Below are 26,704 nucleotides of genomic sequence, written 5' to 3'. Positions count from 1 at the left end.
AATATGGGTCTGGAAACATCTGGGACTGGAAAATAACTTTACTTGAAAAAGAAATCCTACAACGTTTTGTGGTTCTACCAAAAAAACTGGGAGCTTAACTACAGAGCTGCAAACTTAACTCAGCATGGCAATAGACTGTGAGCAGTGTAGGAGCAGCTCTGAAGAGCTCTGAGGAAATAGAGCATGGCATATTTTTCAGATGAAGAGGACTGATCACAAAAGCTGAGCTGTTACAAAAACCAGAACTTTTCATTTAGGTGCTTCAGTAGAAGTGGAGCTATGCCAAAAATATGACCACTGATCTCCAGGTGCCCCAACTGTAACCGAAGGGTGATGCCTTATTTTGTTACTAAGTGTTAGAAGAAAAATTAAGTACTGGCAGCATAATCTAATCATACATCAGAAATCACAGTTCCCTTCCAACAGATTTATGAAACAACTTTTTGCTTTAGAGGGATCTTACAGGTAAGAAACACAATTACACTGAGCGGTTCAAACAGATGTGTAGAAAATTGAAAGTGGAATCCCTTGACCTTCCAGGCAACTCCTCCTTTCTGTTCTTAAAGCTTTCTTTTTAACAGTTTGCCTCCCAGTCCACACATGATGATCCAGTAAAAATAACCCCCTGCAATCCTAGCTGCTCTCCTGTTAAAATATGTACTGCCACACAGTGGTTTATTGATTCAAGAAAATAAATCTCTGCTAGAGCTAATATTGACTTTTGTTATGAAAATTGAAGTGAATAGCTAACTGAATATTGATTTGAGAGAGGAATGATATTTGATAAGCTTTAAAAAAGTAAAAACAAAGTTGCAGCATGGAAATAAATGTTTCCAAACAACATTTTAAAAGTAGAATCAATTTCAGATGACAATTACCTGTTTACTAGTAAAAAAGTCTGTTGTTGCCAAATATCTTGAAAGCACCTGTAAATAAGACAGATGTGCATTCTTCCCTATGATTACTCCATAGGTTTCTATTTATATCAGCTGTTCTGGACCCCAACAGCAGTTAGGGACTGGTCTGCTAAAGCTTGCTTCAATTCAGCTACTGCTCTCAAAGTGAAAGGCCTTGCAAATGGGAGATTCATTATGAGTTGCCCTGGTGTGGCATGGCATCATTACAGGAGGTGCAGTTCATCAGCTGCTCTCAAAGCAGGCCTATTTGCAAAGGGAACATCCATTAGTACAACATGATGCACAGTGCTAACATCACCATATTTAATGAGTCTAATTAAAAAGAAATTCAGCACAGGCTTTTTAAGCAAACAGGAATCAAATTCCTTGCCAAACTAAAATATTATCTCATTTGGATAACTCTGTACAGTCATTTGGTTGGTATAATAATTTTAAACTGTGATTCACAATACACATTGGGGACCCACCAGTTTTAGTGCTGACTGACCCACTAACACCCAGCTCACCCCATTTGCTGCCCCCTTTCCAGCAATTGCTGCCACAGCTGTTTCCATGGGAACTCACTGGAACCCAGCTGTGGTGCTGGGATTTGGGTCAATGCATTTGTATAGGAACAGCCTCCTGTGAAAATGGGAAGACTGGTCAAAAAGCAGCTCCTTTGCAGGGCTGTCAGAGGAGAGGCCTTGAAGAGTCAAGAGCTTTCCTTCAGCAAATCCAAACTGGAACACCACAAATCAGTTCCTTCAAGCTGACTTTGGGATCAGCCAAAAGGTAGAATGCAGATTTTTTAAAGATTTAGTTTTCAGGAGAGACTGTGGAGCAGTTACTGAACATGCCTTCCTGCTCTTCAATCTGTTCAGCTAAGTGACAGCCCTCACATTTGCATTTTCTGATGTTCACTGGTCACTGCCAGAACTTGAGCTGTGGGGCACTGGCCATGGGCTTTTCCCTGGCAGCTGCATGCCAAAGCCACAGCGTCCCAAGCCAAGAATGCTCCAGATGGCTTTTGTTTTTCCACCTTTTTTTTTCCTTTTAAATAACTGAAACAATATGCTCACTGCCATAGGAGTAGCCTCTCCACTGATCTGGCCCTACTGGCACTGGATTTCTCGAGGAAGATGGGAAGACTGAAGGCTCTGGTTTGTTGGTCTCAGCCCGAGCCGTGTTTTGCAGCAGCCACAGGATTGCCCCAGGCCAGCGAGCAGGCTGGGGACTCTGGCTAAAACCACCAGCAGTGATGTGGCCAATGAGAGCTGACATTTGGGGCCAATGTTCCAAGCAGTGCATTTTTAAACTCCAACTCCAGCAGTGCAGATGATGAAAAAGTACAGAGCATTACACACAGCCCCAGGGGAGAGGGGCTTCAGCGCCAAAACCAAGAGACACGTACTTTACTTAACAGCTTCAAGCTCTGCTCATCTTCAAAATTCCAATGTAAAGACTCAAAGTCTCCCAAAGGATACCTTTTAAGATACCATCTATAACCAATTCAAGGCTGGAATGTTTTTGATTGTTCTTTGGCTTCTGCAGGATTAAATGTTTAATTAAAAGACCCTTCTTTTAAGAAGAAGATATATGCAAAAATACTCTGTTAAGTGAAAAACTTTCTCCAGGGGGGGAAAAAAAGGACACTACTATAGAAATGAAGTAGTGAAAAGAATCTACTACTTAAAATGAAAATTAGTAATCTTGCCCTGTTTTTGAAAGAATAGATACTTCCTTTCTCTTAAGCAGTGATTTTACTGGTTTGAAACCCTACAGAACTACAAATTAGTTTGAAGGCTCAGTCCAGTTTGAAACACAGGAATATGAAAACTGTGCTGCTTCTGGGAATAGCGATGTGCTCTTCTAAAGTCTAAAACAGGTTTGTTTTCTTTTCCACAAACTGGCAGCAGGAAGCACCTTGGCAGGTTATAGCTGTACACAATTAAATAGGGGCTCCCAACATAATCAACCCCTGGCACTTTCATAAGTCATTGGGGTGGAATAACACCATTCTCCCTAACTGCACACACCTCTTTAAAACTGTACCAGCCTTAATATTCCCTCCTGGCTCTCCTGTTCCAATTGATTACATTTTATATCTCCCCACTCCAGCCTTAAACTGAAGTCAAGAGTTGCAACCGTCAATCACTGCTCTGCTCCTGGAGTCCTTTCATAACCTGCACTCTGAAGGAAAAGCTTCCCAGGCCTGCACTTCCCACCACCACCCTGGCCAGCTAACTGTGGCATGATTCTGGTTGCTTGTTAATACATCCTGGGGCTCTAATAAGCAAGTCTCACATTGTTTGGTACATTTGTTTCAGCTCCTCTGACTGAAATTTTAATGAGTTTCGGAAAGAGAGGCTTCGTTTGGAACTACCAGAAAAGTGGGAAAACAAGGATACTTTCTCAGAGATCTTGGAAACAAAGAAGTAACCAAAAGGCATCTGAGCAAACTCATTTACAGCAGTAGTAGAACTAAAAGCTGCATGCCTATGAATCTTCTGTGTGCCAGAGGGCAGAAGTGATGGACTAATTTATGCAGTCAGTGATACAAGAATGATTTGTTTCTTGTCAATCTGATGCATTCTCTGTGAGTTACAGAACAGATGACAGGAAAAGAAAAAAATTACAAAAATTCTTCTGTTATGGAGTACAACTGTTACAAAATTACCTCTTCATTTAGAACACAGAATAGGATAAACTATTTCAGCTGAATAGGACCTACAAGGATTATCTACTCCAGCGGCCTGACCAATTCAGAGCTGACCAAAAGTTAAAGCCTGTTGTTAAGATGTTGTCCAAATGTCCTTAAACACTGACAGGCTCAGGGCACTGACCAGCTCTCTAAGGAAGCTTCTTCCAGGGACTGTTCACCCTCTTGGTGAAGAAGTGTCTCCTACTATACAGTCAGAACCTCCCCTGGCACAGCTCTGAATTATTCCCACATGTCCTGTCACTGGATTCCAGGGAGAAGAGCTCAGCATCTTCCTGTTCATTTCCCATCCTGAGGAAGGTGTAGAGGGCAATTTCCATATTAAATTACCCAATCTTTTTCTTGCCACACCTAAACACAAAGCAATTGTGTAGGTGGAACAAATTCAGAGATCAGAATGAAATACTGAAAGATATCAAACAGGTTCCTAGCTAGTTACCTGGTTAAATCCAGAGGCTCAAGTGTTTTTTTGATTTTTTTTAATCCTAGATCTCCATGTGCTCAGTGAAAAAGTGGTTCAGCTGATGCAAGGAAATTATCCAGTGTGATTCAGCCATTGAATGCATTTTCAAGGCTGAAGCACCAGGGTCCTAGAAGAGCATCCTGGGCTCAAGTCAGCCAGTTTACAGAAATATATTGTATTTTGTGCTATGCAAGCAAGAATTAGTTAGTTATGTGATTGAGGGCCTCATGACTATCACACAACTTGTGGTTTCTCTACATGCACCCCAATAGCTGATAAAAGTTGAAGGGGAATGGAGATTATATTAATTATATTTATTTAATCCCCCAATGAGAAAGAATTGTGTTTCATACAAAGACTTAAACATAAAACACAGCAAATTAGGGAAAACAGAACAGGTTGGCAGTATAACTCAATTTGACCATAAAAGATAAAACCCCTATGATGCAGATACATTTCTTTTAGTGTAACAGCAATTTTATCTACAAACCTATTACCTTATCAATAAGCAAAGCCTATAAAGTACAAATTATGGAAAATATTCTTAAATATCACAGAAAAAATTAACAGCAAGTTACCTTGCGATCTTCTTTAAAGACTTCAGCAGCAGTTGTGAAATGTGGAATGGCATTTTTACAGTGAGGACACCCTGTTTGACACAGGAAGAAAAAGACATCATAAATTTTAGTTGTAGGAAAGATACTGGGACAAACTCAAGACACAAGGTGAGTCAGTGAAAAATCTGAATTAAAAATCTCTCTAAACAGGAGCTCTCCAGTTCTGGAATGAGCAGGACAAAATGTGTGTCAGCTACACAAAAGTAAGCACATGTTTAAGATCCCTGTGACTTCAAGGAATTTGGGTGCAGGTTTATTCAGCATCCTGTAATAGGGGCCACAGTGCAGGGGCTTTTCTCCATCACCAGTCCCCTAAGGGCACTTCCAGAGCACCAGCCACAGACAGACCTTTGCCCTGCTCTGTACCTCCTGGTATTGCCAGGTAGGTTTTTACTGCTGTTGCCACACATACTGGCTACAATTGGGCATGGGAATAAAGACAGCACAGCTGGGAACAGGAGGCTGGAAGCTGGAAAGGAAATTGCTGGGAGCATTTATAAGTATTTGGAAAAGGCCTGTGTTAAAGCCAAGCCATTGGGAACATAAGGGAGGGGAAGAGAAGCAAGTGCAATAGGCCAGACATCTTTCATGGATGGAGAGCAGATGTCCAGTCCCAGGTTAGGGTGACTGCTGCTGGCTTTCCTGGAGACCTTCCTGCTGTTCACCACAGCTGGGCAACCTCTGAAGAGTTTTACAGACACTGCACACAGGAACCCTAGAGCTTTGCATGGGAGATGGGATGATATTCTTTGTACCACTGCAGCACTGAACAAAAGGCCAGCTAATCCCGTGCTTAAATACACACTGATTTGACTCAAACATTTCAGAAGTCACAGAAAGGAAATCAGAACTGCTATCTTGATTCAAGGTTCAGATATGAGTGCTCTCAATTCAGAACCAATGTCTACAAATTATTGTCTATGAATAATCCAAAATCCTCTCAAAACATCATTACTATACTGTAAGCCTTTGAAAAGGAAAGTACCTGCATATGTGTAATAAATTACTTTTTTTCAAACCCAGCACAAAGGTTGATCCCAAGCAAAGACTCAAGACACTATTTTTTGCTTAGATGCACATTAAGAGAAGAATGGACACACTTCAGTCAAGCCTGTGTAATGCTGGCAAAGGTGTCCATCTTGCTATTATTTCTGGGTAGGAACAGAAAAATCCCAAATGAGTTGCTCAGAAGCACCAATTACAGCTTATGCTACTGTTGTTTACCAGTATTTTACATGATGAACAAATGTCTGTGTTACTTTAAAATCAGGAGTGAACAAATGCCCTCTGAGGAGACTTGCAGCCACCCTCCTAAGCTATGCTCACTCTTTCAGCTGAAAAATACTATCTCTTTCACAAGAAAAATAGTATCTGTGCATAAACACTGCACACTCCTTTCCACAAAGGAAAGGCTGAATACCCCTTCCATTTCACCAAAATATAACTTCACTGCTTACATGCACTGCTTTGAATTTTAGAGCATTTCTTTCTTCAGAATAGGATTCTGAAAGCACTGCAGTGACACACCTGTGTAAATACACTGAGAGTCTGTGCAGTAGCTAAGAATACCAGAAAGTCAAGGGGATGTTTCCTGGGAAACTGAGGCACTTCTGTAAATCCATTTAATGACTTCGAACTATTATGCAGCACGATGGCAGCTGTGTTTCAGTGGGAGACAGTACAGTGTTCTACAGCTTGCAAACTATTAACCTTGTTCAGTTGTTCTGCATTTGCCTGGAAGAAAATGGTCATGAAAGAAAAGGAGGAGGAGGAAGAAGAGAAGAAAGAGGAGGAGGAGGCTACGGTTTCAGGCTGCTCCCACGTCCATCAGCCCACTTTGGTGACCTATTTTCTCTCTTAGCACTTGTCTGGCCTGTCTGCCTGATACTGAAGAGCCTGCAGGTCAAACCTGCATCTGAACAAATCTTGCTTAATTTCCTGTACTGTGGGGGGATTGCCTCAGTTGCCTTGTTAACACTGCTCTACACAAATAAATCAGAACTGGTGACGACATCTAAAAAGAATTTCAGAAACAAAAAATGGATAAAAATCAGGCACCTCTAAAACAGGAACACTTGTTCTTAACTACATGCTGCACTTTTTCTGGAAAGCACTTCCAACTGTTACACTAAAACATAAAGGCTCTTAAAAACTTTAACCTTTCAGGTTCCCCTTTTTGCTTATGATCTTGAGTTTGAAATTTAGGTTTCACCCAAGAACATCTTGTAAACCCTCAATAAAAGATATCTCAGGACAGTAAGGCCTCTCTCAAAGCCCCTAGAGAAGTTGTAGCAGGTAAGAGCTCTTTATGAGCCACATTCTGCATGAAAATGAGAACACAAATAACAAGCACATTCTTCCACACAAAAATACCAAATGCAATACCAAATCATGAGAAGTTACCTTCATTTACCCATCTGAAGCTCCATCCCTCCTCCCTTCACTTCTCCCTTGGCCCAACCTCCTTTCTTTACTGCACTGTGCTCACAAAACTAAAACACAACCATATGGCTTTTGGCAGAGCTGCCTCCAAGTCCAGTAGGCATTTTGTTAGCCTTGGACATCCATCCACGGAACAGATGTGAATGCTACACTGAATTCCCAAGGAGTTTCAAGGAGTCACTGAAAAAGGGGGAAGGAGCACATCATATGGAACAGCAGAACTTCATCTGTTACAACTTAGAAGGATTGCCAAATGCAGCAAACATTTGGAAGTCACCCAACCCAGTCATTCTATTTAAAGCACACATGCCAAAAAAAATAAAAGCAGAGGTTGATGTCTTCATTTTGACAGACGGAAAACTTGTTCTCCCCATTCCCTCTTCACACCCACTATCACACGTTTATTTTAAGTGTTAACACTATCTTCTAGATTTGAAAGTGCAAGGAAAGGAAATGTACTGAGCACAGTACATGAGGATAGGAAGTGTGCAGCTTCCTTACAAAGGAATTTTCAGATGGGCTGCAGTGGAAAGAGATTAAACTGGTGGCATACGAAGGTGTGGGTAAGGTGTCAAGAACCAAAAGGTCCTGCCCCTTCTCAGTCACTATGGACTAAACAAGTTGGAAAATTCATTTTAGTTTAATAATTTGGATCCTATGGTAAGCACACAGACTTCCTGCAAGGACAAGAAGTAGACTTTTTAACTGAGCAGCACTGAAAAGTAGCACTTCTGGGAGCAGAGCCTTCTAACACAGATGCAGGGCTTTGCTTTAACAATTTTCTTTTTTCATTTTTACAACAGTGTCAAATTTGATCTCAACAGGGTTAAGAGCAGATGTGAACTTAACAGTAATTTCCTGTGCCTGACTTGAGAAATGTGAAAAAAACCTGCTCCTGAAATATCCAACCTTTCCACTGGATCCCAGTACTGGCACTGAAAACCTCTAATCATTCCTGCACATCTCAAGATAACTCCATTTCCTACTGTAGAAACACATTTGCATCACCTGGTAGGAAAACAAGAGAGCTTGACATCTCAGGCACATGCCATAGCATGTGCTGAGGCCATTCCCTGCTCACAATCAGCAAACAATACAGCTTTAACAGAGCTCTAGTCAGGCACTCGGCTCTGTGCTCAGAATTTGGCTCTCTGGAGGACTCCCCATACAGTCCCTGGTGGCATCTGCTCCCCCTGACCTGCTGGGGCACTGGGGCTGCCTGCTTAAATCACAGGTCCCAAACAGCTGCAGCTGAGGAGTTCTGAAGTTCTTTTTGCCCTTGTACTACAAATTTAAAAATGTACACAAACCCAGTATTTTCTACAAGGTTTTTCTCCACCATTCATGTTGTAAAGTTGGTAGGAGATGTGGTACAGTCACAGCAGGCACCATCATATTCCTCACCTTGAAAACCAAGTAGTTCTCAACTGAGCCAGTACACGAGAAATATGGTTTCTGTGGGAAAAATTCAAGAGGAATGGCTGATGAACAGCAGACGAGGGAAATCAAGCAAGCAAGCAAGCAGGCTTCACTCAGAGCCATTATCACTGAGGGGAGAGGGAGTCAGATTAAATCTCCTCTAATTAGAGAGGCATTTAAAGGAAAGCTACTGGGTCTTTAGGGAAATGAAGTGATGGAAAATATATAACCCAGCCTGTTTTCCACAGAATGGATTCACTGATAGCAGGAACAGCCTCAAGGTACAGCACCTTCTCAGGGTATCTTTGAGGAAAGACCCAAGGAGCCAGCACTGGTGTGGGCACAGAAAGGGGCTGGAACTTCATTCTTGTGGAAATACTGCTTTGAGGACTGTGAAAAAGAACTGCAGGGTTGAGTTGGATGTGTTTTCCAAAATGATGCTGCAACACATTTGTTACATGATGCAAAACAAAGATAGCACATGGGGTAATAGAAAATGTAACTATGTGCTCACATCACCTTGAGAACTGATTTTTTGGGTTTTAAACAAAAAGGAGACTAAGAAAAATAATATAAATCCATTTTTCAGGTACAGTAAGAATGACACAAAATTGATATGATGTGGTAGCAATTTGATAATTTTTCAGACATAATAATACCCATAAAAACATTTTCCATAATTGCAGGATCCCATGGGATGCAGAAGGGATGCAAAGAGGGTTTCAAAGCACTGGAACAATCTAGTGAATAACCTACATGTCTTTATCGTGTTCAAATGGAAAATTTTTCATTGAACAGGGCTTCTTTTTTTAAACCAATGAATTGCTTAGAGATGATAGTGAGTCAAAAGTAAAACTTTAGAGATTCTTAAAACTTCAGTGCACAAAGGTATTAGGACCAGATGGCAATGCTAAAGATGTCTCAAGAGTAGTGCATGAAACAGATGCACCCTGTTGTACAACAGTCACCTCATTACATTTAAAATAAAATTGTGGCAAATTTTCAGAACTGCCTAAAGGAATCAAGTCCTCTTTCCAAAACCACAGGTTTCTACTTGTTTAAATACGAAAAAACATTCTTTAAGTTAAGTTACTTCATGCTTTGTTTAATTTGAAACTACAAAGCCCAGTGATATAATATAACCTCTCTACAGCTGAACAGTACAAGGTTAATTCAGTTTCCTTAGAAGAGAGGAAGCTGTATTAGCATAGCACATAGAAGAAAGGTGAAGCTGTTTTTTAATGAATATAAATCAAAAGCTAACAATTTGTACAAAATATATAAAGCAAGCAAATGGACATCAAAGCAGTACCTACAGTCAGCAGAAGTAATAATGATGTTTTAAGTATATAAGGGGCTTTAAATGTATTAGAAGCAAAAAAATCCAAACAATGCTAGCAATACAGCTTTGAAAGAAAATTATGGAGTTGTCAAAATGAACTTCACTGAATAGATAAGTTAAAATTGTAAGCAGATGTGGCGGGGGCCTCTATGCCTGGCACCTCTGAAGTGCTGTTTGCAGTTCTGGGCCCACAAATCAACAATGAGTTCAAACTGGAGGGGATTCAGAAGACCCGTAAGAAAAACAACAGAACTGAAAGACGTGTTTCATGGCAAAGGGACTCAGGAAGCTCAGTGTGTCAACAGCTTAAACCCAAAGATTAAGAAATGATAGAAATTGAGAAAAGTCAGTCTCTAAATTTCATTATAACAAGCTATTCAAGCTGGGCGCCAAAGGCTGAGTAAGCTCCAGAGCTGGTTGCATGCTGAAGCCAGTCAAATTTAGATGGAAATTCACATTCCCCATCACTAGTAAATTTTAGTCTGAAAGGAAATGGTTTTGTAAAAGAGCTGGTTTCACACAGTGGCTCTGTACCTGATCAGAAGACAGCTGTCCTTGGCGTGCATGGCTGAGCTGAGGTGCTCAGCAGTGCCATGGGCTGGCTGTGCTCGTGGCTCCATCTCCGAGCGGCCGGGGCTGCAGGAGCCAGCACTGCCCGTGCGTCAGGCAAGGACGAGAGCCCCTGCCAACCCCAACCTGAGCATCCCAACTAGAACACTGCAGCAGCACTGACTGGGCATTTTGCCTTCAGAAAGCACACCCTTATACCTTTTGCCTATCAGTAACACATAATGATTTATAACCCTACATGTGTTGTTGCCGTGCGTGCTTTTAGCATCTCATATGTAATAAAATTCTGATAAATAAAGTCACAAAGTGGTGTGCATATATTTTACATGAGGGTTTTTCTAAGGAGAGAGTTTAAACATGCACACATTTTAATGCAGACTGCTTTCATATTAAATACACTAACTTAAACTGTCAGTACTTTCATAACAAAGTCCTGGCCAACTCCTTAGAGGAGATCTGAAAGCCCAGTGATTTGTGAGACCGTGGCATTTGTGCTGTCTGTGCTCTACCCTCAGCATGAGAAAGGGCTCTGCTCCCCCCTCAGCCCCCGGCTTCCTTTAGTGCCTCTCAACGGGTGATCTCAAATGCTTTAACTAATATCAATTAATTACCCTTCAAATTGCTCCTAAGAGAGACAGACGTGATTATCCCCCTCTGTCATTACATCCAAGGTTAAACAGAGTCAGGAAGAGGTTAAGTGACTCTCAGGGTTCAAAATCCTGCCTGACAGGGAGCCAGGCTGCAAGGTGCTGACTCCATTTGCTCAGCTGTGAAACCATCAGGGCCTCGGAGGGCTCAGCACGTGGCAGGATGGAGCCCTCAGCGTGCAAAGTGCAGAGCACAGAATGACTTTCCAATTCCCCATCTCTGCTTGAAATCATCACCGTTTAAATAACAGGGGTAGATAGTGCCCTCTGTTACTGGCTTTTAAATGACTACAATTCTAAGCAAGTGCAAGCAGCAGCTCTGCACAGCTATCAAAGCCAGCCCGGGAGCTCGCACACCACAGAGCCAAGCAAAGCCTGTTTCCACTCCAAGAGTTCCAAGCGATTAACTAGAATTAAAACCAGAATATTACTTGGTCAATCAAGGAAAGACAGGCCACAGACAGTAATTGCACAGATAAGAGCTGGAAAAGGGTATACTGCTTAAACCAATGCAATTTGTGTGGCTACAGGAGTTATTGAATCCACAGGCAGATTTGAGAAAGGCATTTGGAGATGAAACTGAAAGGTTAATTCACTTTGTTTTACCAGTAGAGAACTGGAGGGCTTTTTATTGCTTATCTGGACCCAAAGATCACTTGATGACATGACCTGACACCACAGAATAATCATATCTCTAAGACATGAGTAATTGAAAGAGGGTGACATGTCCTTTGATTTGAAAAATGTTATGAGGTTTTCAGTTAAGCATCAGGTGAACCAACTCTTAACAACAGGTAAACTACTCCAAATTTCACAGCCTGCTGGTAGATTTTGTTGAGTTTTTCCCAAGCTATCTGAACTCTTATTTTGTAACACCTTGGAGGTATACAAATGAGACAAAACATACAAAACCCAAGTTATTGGGAAACCATAGCCATGAGATATGAACAACTGCAACAGCAACAAAGTCATCAGAACAGGTCAAATTGCAGAAGTGAGGAGAGTAAAAAGACTCAGCACAAAACTCCTGGACGATTTCATCCACTACAAAAAACAAGGATATGACTGACTGCAGTGAAATACAAATGACATGCCAGCACTCAGCATTTGGCAACAAGAAATCCTTTGAGTTGGAAAGCTATACAGCAAGTCACCTCTGGACAGAAAGGGTATAAAGGTCAACAATTACACCCAAACCATACCTTTGTGCCAGTTCCAGCAGACCTGCATTTTCCACTGTGCCACTGGCCTGTGTAGCTCGAACAAAGCTGGCAGCAGCAGTTAACCAAGCCAGCATCAGCCCTGGTTAACTGCAAACACAGTCATAGAGCAAATGAAATAGTTTTGCCATTTGACATGCCAGTGGACACCACTAATTGAAGACATGCTGCTGAGTTAGCAGCAGCCAGCAGAGCACCGGAATTTCAGCTGCACTGATGCTTAAAAGGAGCTCCTGTCACAACGTTACACACCACGAAAAAAGCATTTGTCTTACTGGAAATGGGTTTCGTGACAGTGCATAAGGATGGGGGGCATGTTCATAATCTCCTAATATGCCCACAGTGACACTGCACCAACATAGCTGTGTGTCTGTGAGGAGAGAATTCCACGGAGCAAGGCATGCACCTCCCTCCTCTTCCCTTCTCACGAGCTGGAGCTGTTTATATACAGGCAATATTCTGCACACCAAATCAAGCAGCTGTAACATTTTAGGGTTACAAAACAAGAGGAGCTGGATCACCCCAACAATTTTTAGTTTACTGTCACCACTCCACCACAGCCACTGCGAGCACTTTGTGTGGTTATGCACAGTCTGGGGAAGGGCAGCTCAAACCATTCTCTCGGCACTAATTAATCTCCTCGGCACAAACAATGGGGCTAAGAGCAGCTCTGCCAGCCTGACTGCAGAGACCACTCTGTGAATTCATCCTTTATCAAACCCAGCCTGTTAAGGGGCTCTGTGGCATCAGCACTACTTACACCGAAAGGAGCACACCTCGGTAATGCACCTGTAACAAGAGCACCACTGATGCAGGAGGGAAAGCAGTTAGTGGCAGAGCTAACATCAAAATTCTGCAGTGCCAGCCCACACAGGACTTACAGCCTCATTATCAGAGGGTCCAGACATTGCCTCGCTCAGTCAACAGCCAGAAAATCCTTCCTGCAAGGTTTTTTGCCTCGAAAGGGATTCTTTCTGTTCAGCATGTTTTTAATAATTTTTTGATAGCTTAAGCTTCATTTATAAACATGCACATTTTGTTCAGTCTCTTTGATACAGCCTCCTAATCAAAACTTAACAGGATGTACTTGCAAGTGACAGGAAAACCTCTTGGTGGGAGCCAGTCTGAGGCCATCGTGGGACACCAAATTAATCTGTGCTGCTGCTTTGCTCCACACATCTGAACTCATAAACTCAATTGTCATGTATGTTCTCCCTCTCTGTGCATACTTCACACAGAACAATGTCACCCAAGTCTGCTGAGTGACCCAGCAGTGACCCAGACTGCTCATCTCAGGCCCAGCAGCCACAGGCTGAGGCCTCACAGCCAACAGAATTTGCCATGTTTTTCTACAGCAATGCAGCTTAACCAAAACACAGCATTAACTCCCCAAAACTGCCTGTGCAAAGGCTGAGATATGGTGCAACCAGCCTTGGCCAAGCTTCCTCCAAAATCAGGAAGGATGAAAAGGAAACTCTAGGGCTTCCTTCAGAAGAGGTTTTTGATGACAGCTTGGGTCCCAGGGAGGGAGGAGCACTCTGCCCTCCTGGCTGTCAGCATTAACAGCTCAAAGCCATGAGCCCCTCTGTGTCCACAGTGTGACCCACCCTGGCAAGGACTCTCAGCCAAGTGCTTCTTGTCATTGGACATTCCCTGATGCGTAACTTGGACAGAAGAAACCAAGCAGTTTCTGTTGTGAAAACACAGAGAAGGAGCAGACCAGGATACAGAATAATTAAAATCTTGAACAAACTTTGTGGGTAAAATGAATGCAGGCTTGCTTAGCTCTCAGCATTTTATGGGCTCTTGATGAAACACACAGGGATGGGCACAGCTCATTTGGTCAGATCCCTGTCTGATTTCTTACTGCTGAGCAAAGTCATACCTGATTTCCCACTTACTTTTTAATGGTGGCCAGTAGTTGACCCATCAGACAGCAATGATGTCAATATTCCTGCTTTACTCTCTTTGTTTTACATCAGAACCAGGTTCCATCTCCCACAAAAACCTTAGATCAACACACAGCCTTTTAATGGCTCCAAAAGCTCCCTAAAGTCTTCCTGGACTTTATCAGATGCAACACAAATTAGGCACCTTTATTCCCTTCTTCCAGCACTGAAAGAAAAACCCTACAAAAAGTGTAAGTGAAGAACCCTACACCCTACAAAAAGGTGTAAGTGAAGAACCAAAGAGGCTGATATCTCTAACTACACATCCTCTTGCAGCAGTACAGCCACTTGCTCCATCCAAAACCACTTCATTAAAACCATCCTCAGGATGGTTTACTTCTGGGTGTTCTCTCAGTACCTCTGTGGGTCAGGCTTCACCAGAAAATAACCTTTTCCAGCTGATGAAATTAGTTTCTATTGAAGTGAAAGTTTCATGGCTGAACACAGAACTGGAAATCAGCTCCCAGCAAAGCATTTATTAAAAATATCCATTCTATGAACCCTATTGAGTCCCACAAATAGAGGCCATTTGGCAAGTCAATAACATTGGCAACTGCCCCCCTTATGAACCATTAAAAGGGAGCACTTTCCCCCAACTACTTCCCATTGCTGCTGAAAGTCTTTATTCTTTAAAAGGGCTGATTAACTCGTGTTTTGACACTGAAGGTAAAAACTGAATGAATTTGATAAGTGCTGATTCCTGCCATTTAAAGTGACTGATCTCAAACCAGAGTGCCCTTCCCCCCATCATTTGGACCTGTTAATGATTGATCTATTATATATAATTCGTTTCTGATACAGTTGATTCATTTGTAGTCTCTTTGGAAGCAGCAATTTCAACCAAAAAATTATGTTCTTGTAACTCGAAAGTGGACATTTTCTGTTTCTGCACAAGAATCAGCAAGTGGTGTTATGAAGCCTTTCCTGTTTAGAGAAAATCAAAACTGGATGAGAAGGGGGAAAAACAACCTAAATCACAATTTGCAAAACCAAACCCCAAACCAAATAAAAACCCACTGTGTATCTCAAACTCCAGTATAGCTATTCCTAGAAATACAGCATTGCTGTGTTGGAAGGAACTTTGGGAGATCATCTAGTCGAACTGCCTTGCTCAAAACAGGCTCAACTTCAGCAGGTTGCCCAGCACTGTCTCCAGCTGGGATTGAATATTTCCATGGATGAAGCCTCTTGGGTCATCTTGTTCAAGTATTCAACCACAACCACAGTAAAAAACCCACCACTTCCTCTAAATGGTTATGCAAACTTTCCTGTGTTTCAATTTGAGCCCTTTGCCTCAGTGTCCCTGGGCACTACAGAGAAGTCTTACCTAGCCTTCAATCATTCTTTTTTTCCCCATAATTTGTTTGAGTAATGCAGAAAAAACATCTCCAACCACAAAGACATTATTTACTGGAACTTTTGTTACCCTTTGTGATTCTAACAACTAATCACAACCAACTGCTTCTATTTTGCACAGTTTTCAGTGCCACAGTAGTAGGAGGTTAAAATTTAATGCATTGTCAAAGTCAAATCTCAATTATCTGGAATAACGGAGTGGAGAGAGCACATAAAAGTAAAAATGCAGATAAAACACATCCAGATAAGCTTTATAAACACGGAGGACATAAGAGAAAGAAGAAAGAAAGGTCAGGGTGCTGATGCCAGAAGAGGCAAACAGGTCAGTCCAGGACACCTCACTTTAGTGCTGCAAGTGTTGAACCAAGCTCTGGGTGCAGGTTCAGACCTGCAGCCACTGCCCCCCTGACCCTGGCTGGTTCAGCACTGCAGTCTGCCTGCTCTGGTCCATTTGTCTCACTTCCCAACACAGTCTGCATCCCCTAAATCCTGATCACCCATGTACCAGGCTCCATGTGCACACCAAACCATGCTCAAGAGTAGTTGCCTCCTTTCCCCATTTCTGGACAAAGCCAGTTATAAAAGCAAACCTGAAGTAGCTGATGGAATCCAGTAGTCCAAAGACTGGATTATGAAAAAAATACAGACACAAGTCCTATAAACTCTCTCCAAAAGCTTCTCAAGTGCTGGTGCATCAATCCTGCTGCTTTCAAATACTCCCCCAACCCCTCACAGCAGTCCCCACACACATCTGAGGCTTCATGCTTCCCTTTTGCAGATGGTACCATTGTATTCCTCTTATTTTAGGCATTTTGAACTTAAAGGTACATGAGTGGGATGACAATTACATCTTCACAAGAGCTGCACAAGGGTTCAGAGAAGAGCTGGGCCAGATGCTGTGCAGCACAGATGCCAGCAGCCTGCCCCAAGTCCTATCCCTAAGTAGCTCTAACACGTGCCAGTGTGGCATGGTATAGACCTACCCAAAGGACATCTGGATGAAGATCTGGTCTCAGGTCATTACTGGCACAAGCAGCACTGGGTTTTCTGCAGCAGGCACTTTTTCCCAAGTCAGTATTGGGAACCTGCCCCTATTCCTGCCTCCTGCCCCCAATCAGTCACTGCAGCACACACAGATGCCAGCATGCAGGAAAGGGAACGTGAAATCAAGACCTCTGTGATGTCAAGCCCACAGGAGTGGACTTTTTCCCCCAGTAATTCCAGAGTCTTGATTCTGATTCTCAGTCATTAAAATAGTCCACAGCCATGCAGAATAACCTTTATGTTTATGCTTCACCCATGTTCCAGGAGACAGAGTAATGAGCTCCCTATCTTTTCCACGGGGATGTAGCAGCCTTCTCCTCCAGAGCTAAATCACTGTGAAGCACTGCTCAGTACCATTAAAGCCCTGCTCAGCTCAGCCCTGAGTTATCAGCACAGCAGCACATTGGTGGCTCTCCTATACATATTAAGTAATCTGGACTGGAAGCTGCCACAGGAAAGCCAGATCTCATTTTAATTTGCATCTAAGATATAAATCTGTGGCCTTTGCCTAAAGGTTTGTCACTCTAGCTCAAAGCTTGACAAAGGTCAGAATACTCAATTTTCTGCTTTAAATTCTAATGGCAGATGAGAGATACATTTCTTAGCATAAATATTTATATATAAACATATTTTAGATAGGCATGTATACACACCCCCCCAATCCTAAAATATCTCAGCATATGTGTAAGTGTAACAAATACTGCCACAGAGTCACAAATGAATGGAATAGCATACTGTGAGTCTGCCCTGACCTAAGATGTGGATTTGAATAGAAAAAGAAAATTAGTTGAGGTAATGGGACCTTGAAATTTTAGCAGTGTTCCTTCTGCACTAAAATAAGCAAGTTAAGATTAATTGGCAATGTAAACTTCAAGAAGTCTCAAGACTGAGAAGATGGTAAACAAAAGCTAATCTATAAAATTTAACAGGAAGCACATTATCACTGCACAAAAGCTGAAAATATATAGTGTTTTTAATAAATGTAATTATTTTACTGTATTAATGTTTCTTTCATAGAAAATGGAGATTTAAAATACTGATCTGGTACTTTCCCCTGCACCCAACAAAGAGCAGGCTTCCTGCACTCCCTCTGTGTGCCTGCTTTGTGCTTTGCTCACAGACACTTCCACATTTAGAGAACAAATCTGACAAATCAGAAACTGTGCATGACCCACGTACTGACACCACAACAGCAACACTGCCTTAGGAGTCACAGGAAGGCCAGACTGGGTTCCAGTTAACACCCCTCTGTCCTGTACATAGGTGTCTCCTGCAGCACTGTGTCAAAAACAGTGCAAAAATGTGTCTCAAGTGCAGCCTCAAAGCACCCAACACTTTTACATCACACAAGCCTTGTTTTTACAGCCTGCTCATATAGAAAGGGCCAGGCTGATCTTTACTCACCCCTCCTAAAGTAAGGGTGGAAGTCAAATGACAAAAAGCACCCCTCATGCTTTCAACCCTGGGAGCTGCATACTCATCACACATAGAGTCTTTGCTTTAAATGTGGCTTTAAAAAGGATCAAGAATCTTAAAAAGATGCAGCTAAAAACCAAAGGTGAAATAAATCCCTCTTATGCAGAAAGTCACTAATCGGGTAAAGAGAACTCGAGAGACAGTGAACTCCTAAATCTTACCATTTCATGGGCAATCATTTGATTTTAAAATTACAATGTGCTCTTAACCAGCTGAGGTCCATGAATCAGAAATTCCTGGCACATGAGCAATTTTTAGTCAATAGGTGGTGGGAACTGGACTGGAAAAGGGATTATGTACCCTTCCGTTTTCTTTTACAACCTTCCAGAAATCTCCCTCCTGAACTGCACCCCTGCTTTCTCCCACATCCCTTCATATGAGCCCCAAAGCATTCATGTTTAATTCTCTAACAGAAAAGCAAAATAAGGGGCTGCCTGATTAAACATTAAGGACCTTTTCTCTCTTTATGGAAAATACCTTTGCTTTAATGGGAACAACTTGGTAGCTGTTTATCTGAAGGTTATCCATTAATTGCTGGCCGTGTGATTTGGAATAATTGTTTTTTGTATCAGGGGGCGATGAGTCATGGGGGCATAAAGGCACATTAATAGTATCTAATATGAAATGCCTGGATTATCTTCTCCCTTTGATAAGCCCCTCAAAAGCTAAGAACTTGTACCTAGTTTGCCTGTCTCTGGGACAGCACAGAAAACAGAAGAGGTCCCTCTCATTCCCCTTATTTATAAAAGGCCTGATTCTAAACTTCTCTAGAAATATTCTCAGGAGCTTCAAAACCAAAGTGATTATGTGATGCATGCAAAAAAATCTGGGAGGAGGAAGCTATGTCCCTAGTCCCAGTGGACAATTAAATGCAGATTTATTACAGACAAAATTTATTCCATCAAAATTTGTTCTACACCTCGTGGACTGATTCCTCCTACACTACTGTATTGATTTCACCACTGAAGTGCTGCATTAATGAATCAGGCTCTCCATGTCCACTGTGCTACTATAAAGGATCACATTTTGTTATATGGACCATAAAATGCAGCCGAGGAAAATAAATCTGTTTTGTTTTTGTTTTGCTGCCTGCTTTGGTGTCTGCATTAAATAATATACCCATTATATACTGTTTTGTTTCCACTTACAAAGATAGAAATGATGGTGCCAATAACGTTCCCATGCACTTATATTCAGAATCAGCTCTTTACCCTTAAAAATCTGGGGACAGCAAGGGAATTAATTCAGGATTTCATGGTAAATGTAGGGCTTATAAAACCCATCCTCATAGAGAGGTTATTTACTCACATGGTGCATAGAACATGACAAGGGTGTGCTTCTTCTTCTTCAATGACTCCCTGAAGTCTTCTCCTGCCAGGTGGATAACACTGGTCTGTTTTTCTTCCCATGCAGGCTCAGGTGGAGGTGGTGCTTCAGGACTAGAAAAGCAAGACAATGAAATTGGTTTGAAAATGTTTCTGGAAGCAGATAAAGGGACAGCATTGTCCTGGTCATAATTAGCATGAGGTAACTGATGTGAAAAATCCTTCAAGATGTCTGCGCAGTAGAAAGACATACTCAATATTTCCAAAACCAGGCAATAGCAAAAAAAAAAAGATGAAAGTTAATTTCTGGAACTCAGATAATTTAAAATATAATTTAAAATAATTAAAATATAATTTAAGTGACTGTAGTCAGGCATATGAGTAGAAATGTCAAATAAAGACTTTCTACCTTGCATCCAACACCTGGGTGGTAAAAACATTGATGCACATCACTGTATCATCCACAGCCTTGAACTGAGAAGAACAGCAAGCAGGTGGAATTAAAAGGCAATTGATATAGGACAGCAGCTTCCATTCAAATATCCTTTTTGTACTCTTTATCCCTATCATGCAAACTTCTGTAAAGAATTTCATGACCTTCTCTAGAATTCAGATATTAAAGCCAGGATGCAAAAATCAGCATTGTTCCACTTGGAATACTGGGGATGACTGAACCAGAATATTTTACTTTGGTAAAGAGAATGTCAGGTTTCAATTATGACTGCACACACTGGCTAGATCAGAGCAATCCTGCACACCTAGAGTGTCTCTAACAAAAATTCTGCTATTCACTAGTTCACAGACCTCTCTCAGACTCATTAAATTCATTCCTGCTGTATCTTAGATAGTGATTACTTTATATAAAATCATCAGAATGGTGCCACGGTATAAAGACCTTCATATGTCGCCTTGGTAATAAATTAGCTTTTCAGACTTTCCTGACACTTTCAATGACACCATTTTAAGTTGTATCAGGTACATAAAAACCAAGTGGAGAAAAACTCAATTTTTAAAGTCCTTCTCAAGGTCACTTGGTGGACATTCATTGTATTTCCATCATTACTGATTTTCCAGTTTTTAAAGAAAGACATAGATGTGTTTCAGAGAAAGAAGAGTTACACAGTGTGTCCTTTAGCTGAATTCCTCCATGAACACAGTTGTTGTGAGCTATCACTGATTACAGTTACAGAGGTGGGACTTTACTCTCACACAAAATTTTCCACACTGACCTGGAATAAGCTACCCAGCAACTGGTAACAGCCTGGTGTGGCAGCACAATCACCAGAGAGGAACCACAGCCAAAACCTGCATGGCTGCAAGCACCCATTGAGACAGGTCTCCACAGGCTGTACTTTTACCACCAGCGTGCACCCCAGATGCATCCCTATTTCCACCAGCTTCAGTGCAGCTGTGTCAGTTCTATCCCTGTCAGAAAACAAGGATGTTATTCTACTGCATCTCTAGCTGGGAGAACATCCAGGAGCCAAGAGCAGAAGAAAAGTTGTCTGGGCTTCACCTGTACTGCTGACTAGCTGAGGCTGCAGACAAAAGTCTTCAAGAGCCACAGCAGGATCCAGAAGAATTAACACCACCTTCCTGTTCCTCACTGCATATTCACCTGCTGGTACAGGCAGCATCAGCCTGACTGTTTAACTCACCACAAAGTGCACAGTGCTCAAAAGAGTTGAGCAAAGCAGTGAAATGAGGACAATGACTTCATGTACAATACAGATACAGCAGCCTGGAGCCTCTGTGGGCAGGGAGGCCAAGGGAGTACCATGTCTAAAAGTAAAATACAGATAAAGCTCCTCAACATGCTACAACAATACTGCCAGACCATATCCACTACCTGCTTTGAAGCAGTCAGAGATGTAAAGAGAGAAGAGAAGAGAAGAGAAGAGAAGAGAAGAGAAGAGAAGAGAAGAGAAGAGAAGAGAAGAGAAGAGAAGAGAAGAGAAGAGAAGAGAAGAGAAGAGAAGAGAAGAGAAGCCCACACAGCCTCTTCCCCCACCAAATAAAAGGGGGAAAATAAAGATTACATTCCTCATGCCAACTAGTTAAATGACTAAAATATTCACAAAACTCTGGCAGGTTTTCTTCCCCTTGACTAATGCAGAAAATACATGAGGCTTACAGTACCTAAAGAAAATGCATATTTTATATATATATATGCATACTTTTACATACATGCATATATAATACATATTTAAAGAGAGAATTCTCCCAGCAATTTATTTTGAAATGGAATTATTGTCATCATTTTCATATCAAACTTAATTCTGCATATTTCTGCACGCCACCCAGAAAAGTTGGTTAGTGCACTCAAAGGTGCTGGTTTTGTTGGTCTCACTGGCTTTCCTTCAGCCTCACGTGGGTGGAATTCTAGGCATTGGCTCTGAAATGCTGGAAAGAGAAAAGTACAACTGTAGAAATTCAGTTACTAACACTGGAATCTGCTGCTTTGTATAAAGAGGGAACAACAAATGTTCTGTTTATTTTTCAGAGCCATTGCTATTCCTTCTCCATGGAAAGGCTTAAGGTATATTTGAAAAATGTTTAGTTTGGGAAAGAAATACCAGGGCAGCTATGAAAAACCCCATGGCAAATAAAGGATTTGGTGTATTAGAGACCATAATTAACATACATGCTTCTTTGGGTTGGAATACTGGAATTCAGTGTAATTTTGTTAGCAAGGGATTTAGGCAGTGTTGAAACTCTGCTTAGTTCCTCGTCAAAGCCATTTGCAGGAGTCACTAACCAGGAACCCAAATACTATCTTAAAACCCTCAAAACTTACTTCTGCAGCCATTCAATGATCTTCTTCTTTGTTCTGAGGTGTGGCAGAGTGTATTTCTCCTCTCCATCCTTAAAATACTTCAAAGTAGGAAACCCTGAGATGTGATATCTTTCTGCCAGAGCCTTGTTGACAGTAGCATCAACTGCTGCAAGGACACCCGGACTCTGAAAGAGAGATCACCTCCTGTAAATCCCAGCCACATACACACACAAACACCCCTTCAGCAGGACACACCAGGCTTGGGGGCAATCACTCATGCTCTAGTTGCCTTTGCTGCCTCTAGAACAAGAGGACATAGTCTTAAGCTGTGCCAGGGGCTTGGGCTGGACATGAGTAAGAATTTTTTCATCTAAACAGTGATTAGACATTGGAATGGGTGGCCAGGCAGATGGTGGAGACACCATCCCTGGAGGTGTTTAAGGAAAGACTGGATGTGGCACTCAGTGCCATGGTCTAGTTGACATGGTGGTGCTTGGTCATAGGCTGGACTTGATTTTAATGGTCTTTTCCAACATGTTTAATGCTGTGATTTTGTGCACAGACATACAGAAAGACAGAGAGAACAGATGCAAAACCAGAAGGGGACATACTATGGACTAAATGTTACCAGAGTCTTACCTGTTCCCCTCCCATTTCTGATGGATTGTCTTTATATAATTCACTCTATAATGCTTAAGAGCCATTCCCAGAAACTGCATTTCCTCCCACATATCCCTGTTTCTCCCAGAAGAAACAAGCACTGCTAAAGGTAAGTTTACTTTAAGGCAAATTCATCTTTCCCAAACTTGTGGGTATCTTTTCATGGACCACCTTTAGAGACACAGAGGAATAGGCATTTTTAAAGTGTGATTCATTGAATCTTTGTTTTTCTCATCTCCTCCCTCTCCAACAGCAATAAAGGAACTTTAGATGTCTCCACAGAAGATGCTTAAAATATGGGGGAGACCAATTCTACTTCTCCTCCTGCATGGCATACACAGCATGAGACTGAATCAATAACACTAATACTTGTATTATTGGATCTCTCTTCTCCAGCCATGCTGATGGAGCACTTATGATGAAGCTAATGGAGTGGTGCAACCATTAAAAACGGTGTATTTGAAACAGGGATCAACCCCTTTTGTTTTTTTCCAAATCTAATTCATAAATAAAAGCCTATGTTTTTTCACATTCAATGTCTTTAAGTAAGAGGAAAAAAATCCATTTTTGGATTTGATCATATTATGTATAAGGCCTACAGTAGAATACATAAACATTTTTCGATTTTGTTTTCGTTCAAGACAGAATGTTCTTTCTCAGACTTTGGCAGGGCTCATGCATCAGCGATGAGACTGTACTTTGGAAGCACATTTTGAAGGGTCCTGTGGGAGGATGAGAACAGCTGAATTTGTTGTAGGGAGAAAAGTCACTTTTATTACTCTAGTTATTTATTACTGATTATTTGAAGGATATAATAAAGGAAATTAGCTTACATCACTGGTTACATGGAGAAACTCTGCAGCCTTCTCATATTCTGGCTTCATTTTCTTACAGTGCCCACACCCTGCCAAAATAAAAAAAATATAATTAAGTTGTATACACCATGGTTATTCATTGACCCATTCAGCCATTACCAAAATCCAAAACCATGTAATAAAGATCTACTAGAATTTTGTATGCATTTTACTTAATACATTTGTAAAGCCTTAGTATGATATAGGATTTTTTCCAAAATGACCACAACAGTTTAAACAAAGAATTTAAATACTATTATTATTATTATTATTATTATTATTATTATTATTATTATTATTATTATTATTATTATTATTATTATTATTATTATTATATCCCTGCTTTCACACCCACACCTCTTTCCTTACAAAAAGTACTATAAACATTTGTCAAGCCCATTGCTTCTATCATGCTCTTGGGCAAAGCACAACCTCACCCATTTCAGTTGCCAAATCTTTATCTGCTTTAAAAAGAAGCAACACAGCTCCTCACATGACTTTGTGACTTTCAGTGGAGGCTTACACTAGCACAGCTTAATAGAGTAATATAATTTGAATTCAACTGCACTGATAATAAGCCCTGCTTTACATGGTGCAGCATGTCCTTCTAGGAAGTATTTGCACTGATTTAATCACATCAGTGTAATTACACCACCACATATGTTCCCAACATAAGCAGGATCTGTAAAACTGAGATAATGGTGCTTTCTCGCTTGTGCGAAGTTCTCCTGAGATCTGCCATTACTTCACTGCTAAGTGCTGACATTACAATAAAGTAAAATGAATGTATGAGCGAGAAAAGCAGACTTGGAATAAAGTATTAGGGTGTAAATTAAATTGCTTTCAGCTGGTGCAGTTGCTTGCAGGCAGGCTGAACTTTCAGGCCCACGTGAGGATCCTGCCACGCTTGGGCACCTCCAGTGCGCTGCTGGGCCTCAGTGACAGCCCCTGCCCCGTCCCCAAGGGACTGGCACAATGGCAGCCCCCCTGGGACAGTGCACAGGGACAGAGGGGCTGGGGTAAACACCCAGCAGGTGAGGCTCAGGTCTGACTGGAGTGCAGGCAGCTGGGGCAAGGTGCTGGCACAGCCCCAGAGCGCTGCGATCCCGTGCACTGCCTTGCTGCACCTCTCCCTCCCCTCTGCAACAGCTGCCAGCTCACTTTCCTGAGCTGTTATTGTTGGACGGGGCACTTGAAAACCCAGACTCTGCTGAGCTTTTGGAAGTTGTATCAGAAGATATGGCTAGAAATGTGTTTCAATGCATGCCAGCAAAAGCTGACTCTGAGGTGTTCAGGTAACAGGCTGGGGCTATTTTTACACCATTGTCCAAAAGAAAATAAACCAAAGCCTCTGAACCTCAGTGCTGCTTTGTTTCCTCCTGATGGGATGATGGCTGAAGCCAGCAGACACAAATCTGGGCCTGAACTCAACCAGACAAGCATGTTTTATATAGCCTAAGTGTTTGCAGCCAAGCAGCAGTACCAGGTGTAAGTAACTTCACCAGAGCAAACAGAGCTTCAGCCACCACAGCACACCATGGAACACTTTCAGGGCATGTTTATGGAACATTTGAACAACAAATGCAAATCCCACCTAAGAATTACAGCAAATACCAAAGCAGTTGATCTCAGAGCAGCTCCTGTTCAAACACCAGCTACAGTCCATAGCACTTAGTCATCTGCACAGAGACCACAGCACTAAAGAGCCCCATGCCATTCTTTTAAGGAAAAAACAGTATTGTGGTAGGAGCAGGAGAACAAGGGGAGCTCAGCTGGTGGAGAGAGCTTTGCTTTAATTTTACACCATGGTGTGAGAATGCTGGGAACCTGATGCGACAGCTTCACAGGAGAATTCAGTAAGAAGCTGGGACAGGCTGAGGAAGAGTTACTGTTTCAGCACTCCTTATCTTGTTTAAAAGCACAAAAGAGGCTGGAAAATGATTTATTTGCCACCCACAGAAAACTTGCAGGCATATGGCTTTGTGTAAGGCGCTGACAGATCCCTCTGACACCTGCCCAATTTGATTTATTTCTCCTCTTAGGAGCAGGGAACTGAATTCATTTTGCGCTCTTCCTCACTTTTAACCAAAGGGCATCTCAACTCCCAGTTCAGATACCTGGGAACCTTTCTGAATTAGGTAGCTTAAATTTGTACAAACAGTGATTTTCTGCAGGGCTAACTTCACCTTGATGGGATTTACACAGTGTGTCCCTTAGCCACAGCAAGGTTCATACTGTGTTCTAGCTACAGTATCCACATAATCTACACTATATTCCAATTATATTACAATCATTAATTAGATCTGATCAACCAAAGGCATTAAAAACCAGAGTTTTCAAAAAGCCGTGCAGAGGGGGAAAAAAACCCAAACCAGTAACACAGGCACATTTTGCCCAGGAAATGAAAAAATACCCAAAGCATCTGAAGATCTTGTAAGTAATATTTTGGATGAAGATATCCAGACCATGAAATGTCACTGTTCCATGCTCTTTCATGAAATCACACAGACACAGCATTACTGACTGCCACAAAGCTAACTCACTCAGGCTTAAAATAAAGGGAAGCAACATCAGATCTTTAAAAGGCACTTAAATGCAAACTGAAATCTTCAAATCTTTATTGTGAATGCTTGTTCTACCCCTGACAGAGGACAGCATGCTGTATCAGCCTGGAAAAAAGTCACAACATTAAACTGAACCTGAGAGAGGAACAACAAATTTTAAGAGCTTCTCCCACAATAAACAATGCTTTTCTGGCTGTCTTCATGAGAATTTTGCTATTGTGAGCTACAGCCTACTTTCACCTACCATTGCAGAAAAGGGGAGATATGAATTACAAATCAGACCTACAAACTGCAAACCAATTAATCTCTCCTATGATTATTTATCCTATCTTTGAATAATCCTGTGAAGATTGCCATTAAATGTT

At 41.6% G+C, this 26,704-nt stretch overlaps 1 protein-coding gene across 1 annotated transcript in view; it reads right to left on the bottom strand.

The window, feature by feature from the left end:
* PDIA5 (protein disulfide isomerase family A member 5) overlaps positions 1–26,704 on the bottom strand; it is a 98,288-nt gene that overhangs the window by 8,051 nt on the left and 63,533 nt on the right. The window contains exons 12-15 of the mRNA XM_059476419.1: positions 23,755–23,825; positions 22,283–22,446; positions 19,469–19,599; positions 4,657–4,727 (exon numbers count right to left, since the gene is read on the bottom strand). Of these exons, the coding sequence (XP_059332402.1) occupies positions 4,657–4,727; positions 19,469–19,599; positions 22,283–22,446; positions 23,755–23,825 (437 nt within the window). The remainder of the gene's footprint in view (positions 1–4,656; positions 4,728–19,468; positions 19,600–22,282; positions 22,447–23,754; positions 23,826–26,704) is intronic.

The sequence above is a fragment of the Ammospiza nelsoni genome, chromosome 7 (assembly GCF_027579445.1).
Source record: "Ammospiza nelsoni isolate bAmmNel1 chromosome 7, bAmmNel1.pri, whole genome shotgun sequence".
In the NCBI taxonomy this organism is placed as follows: domain Eukaryota; kingdom Metazoa; phylum Chordata; class Aves; order Passeriformes; family Passerellidae; genus Ammospiza; species Ammospiza nelsoni.
This window is presented reverse-complemented; position numbering and strand designations above follow the sequence as displayed.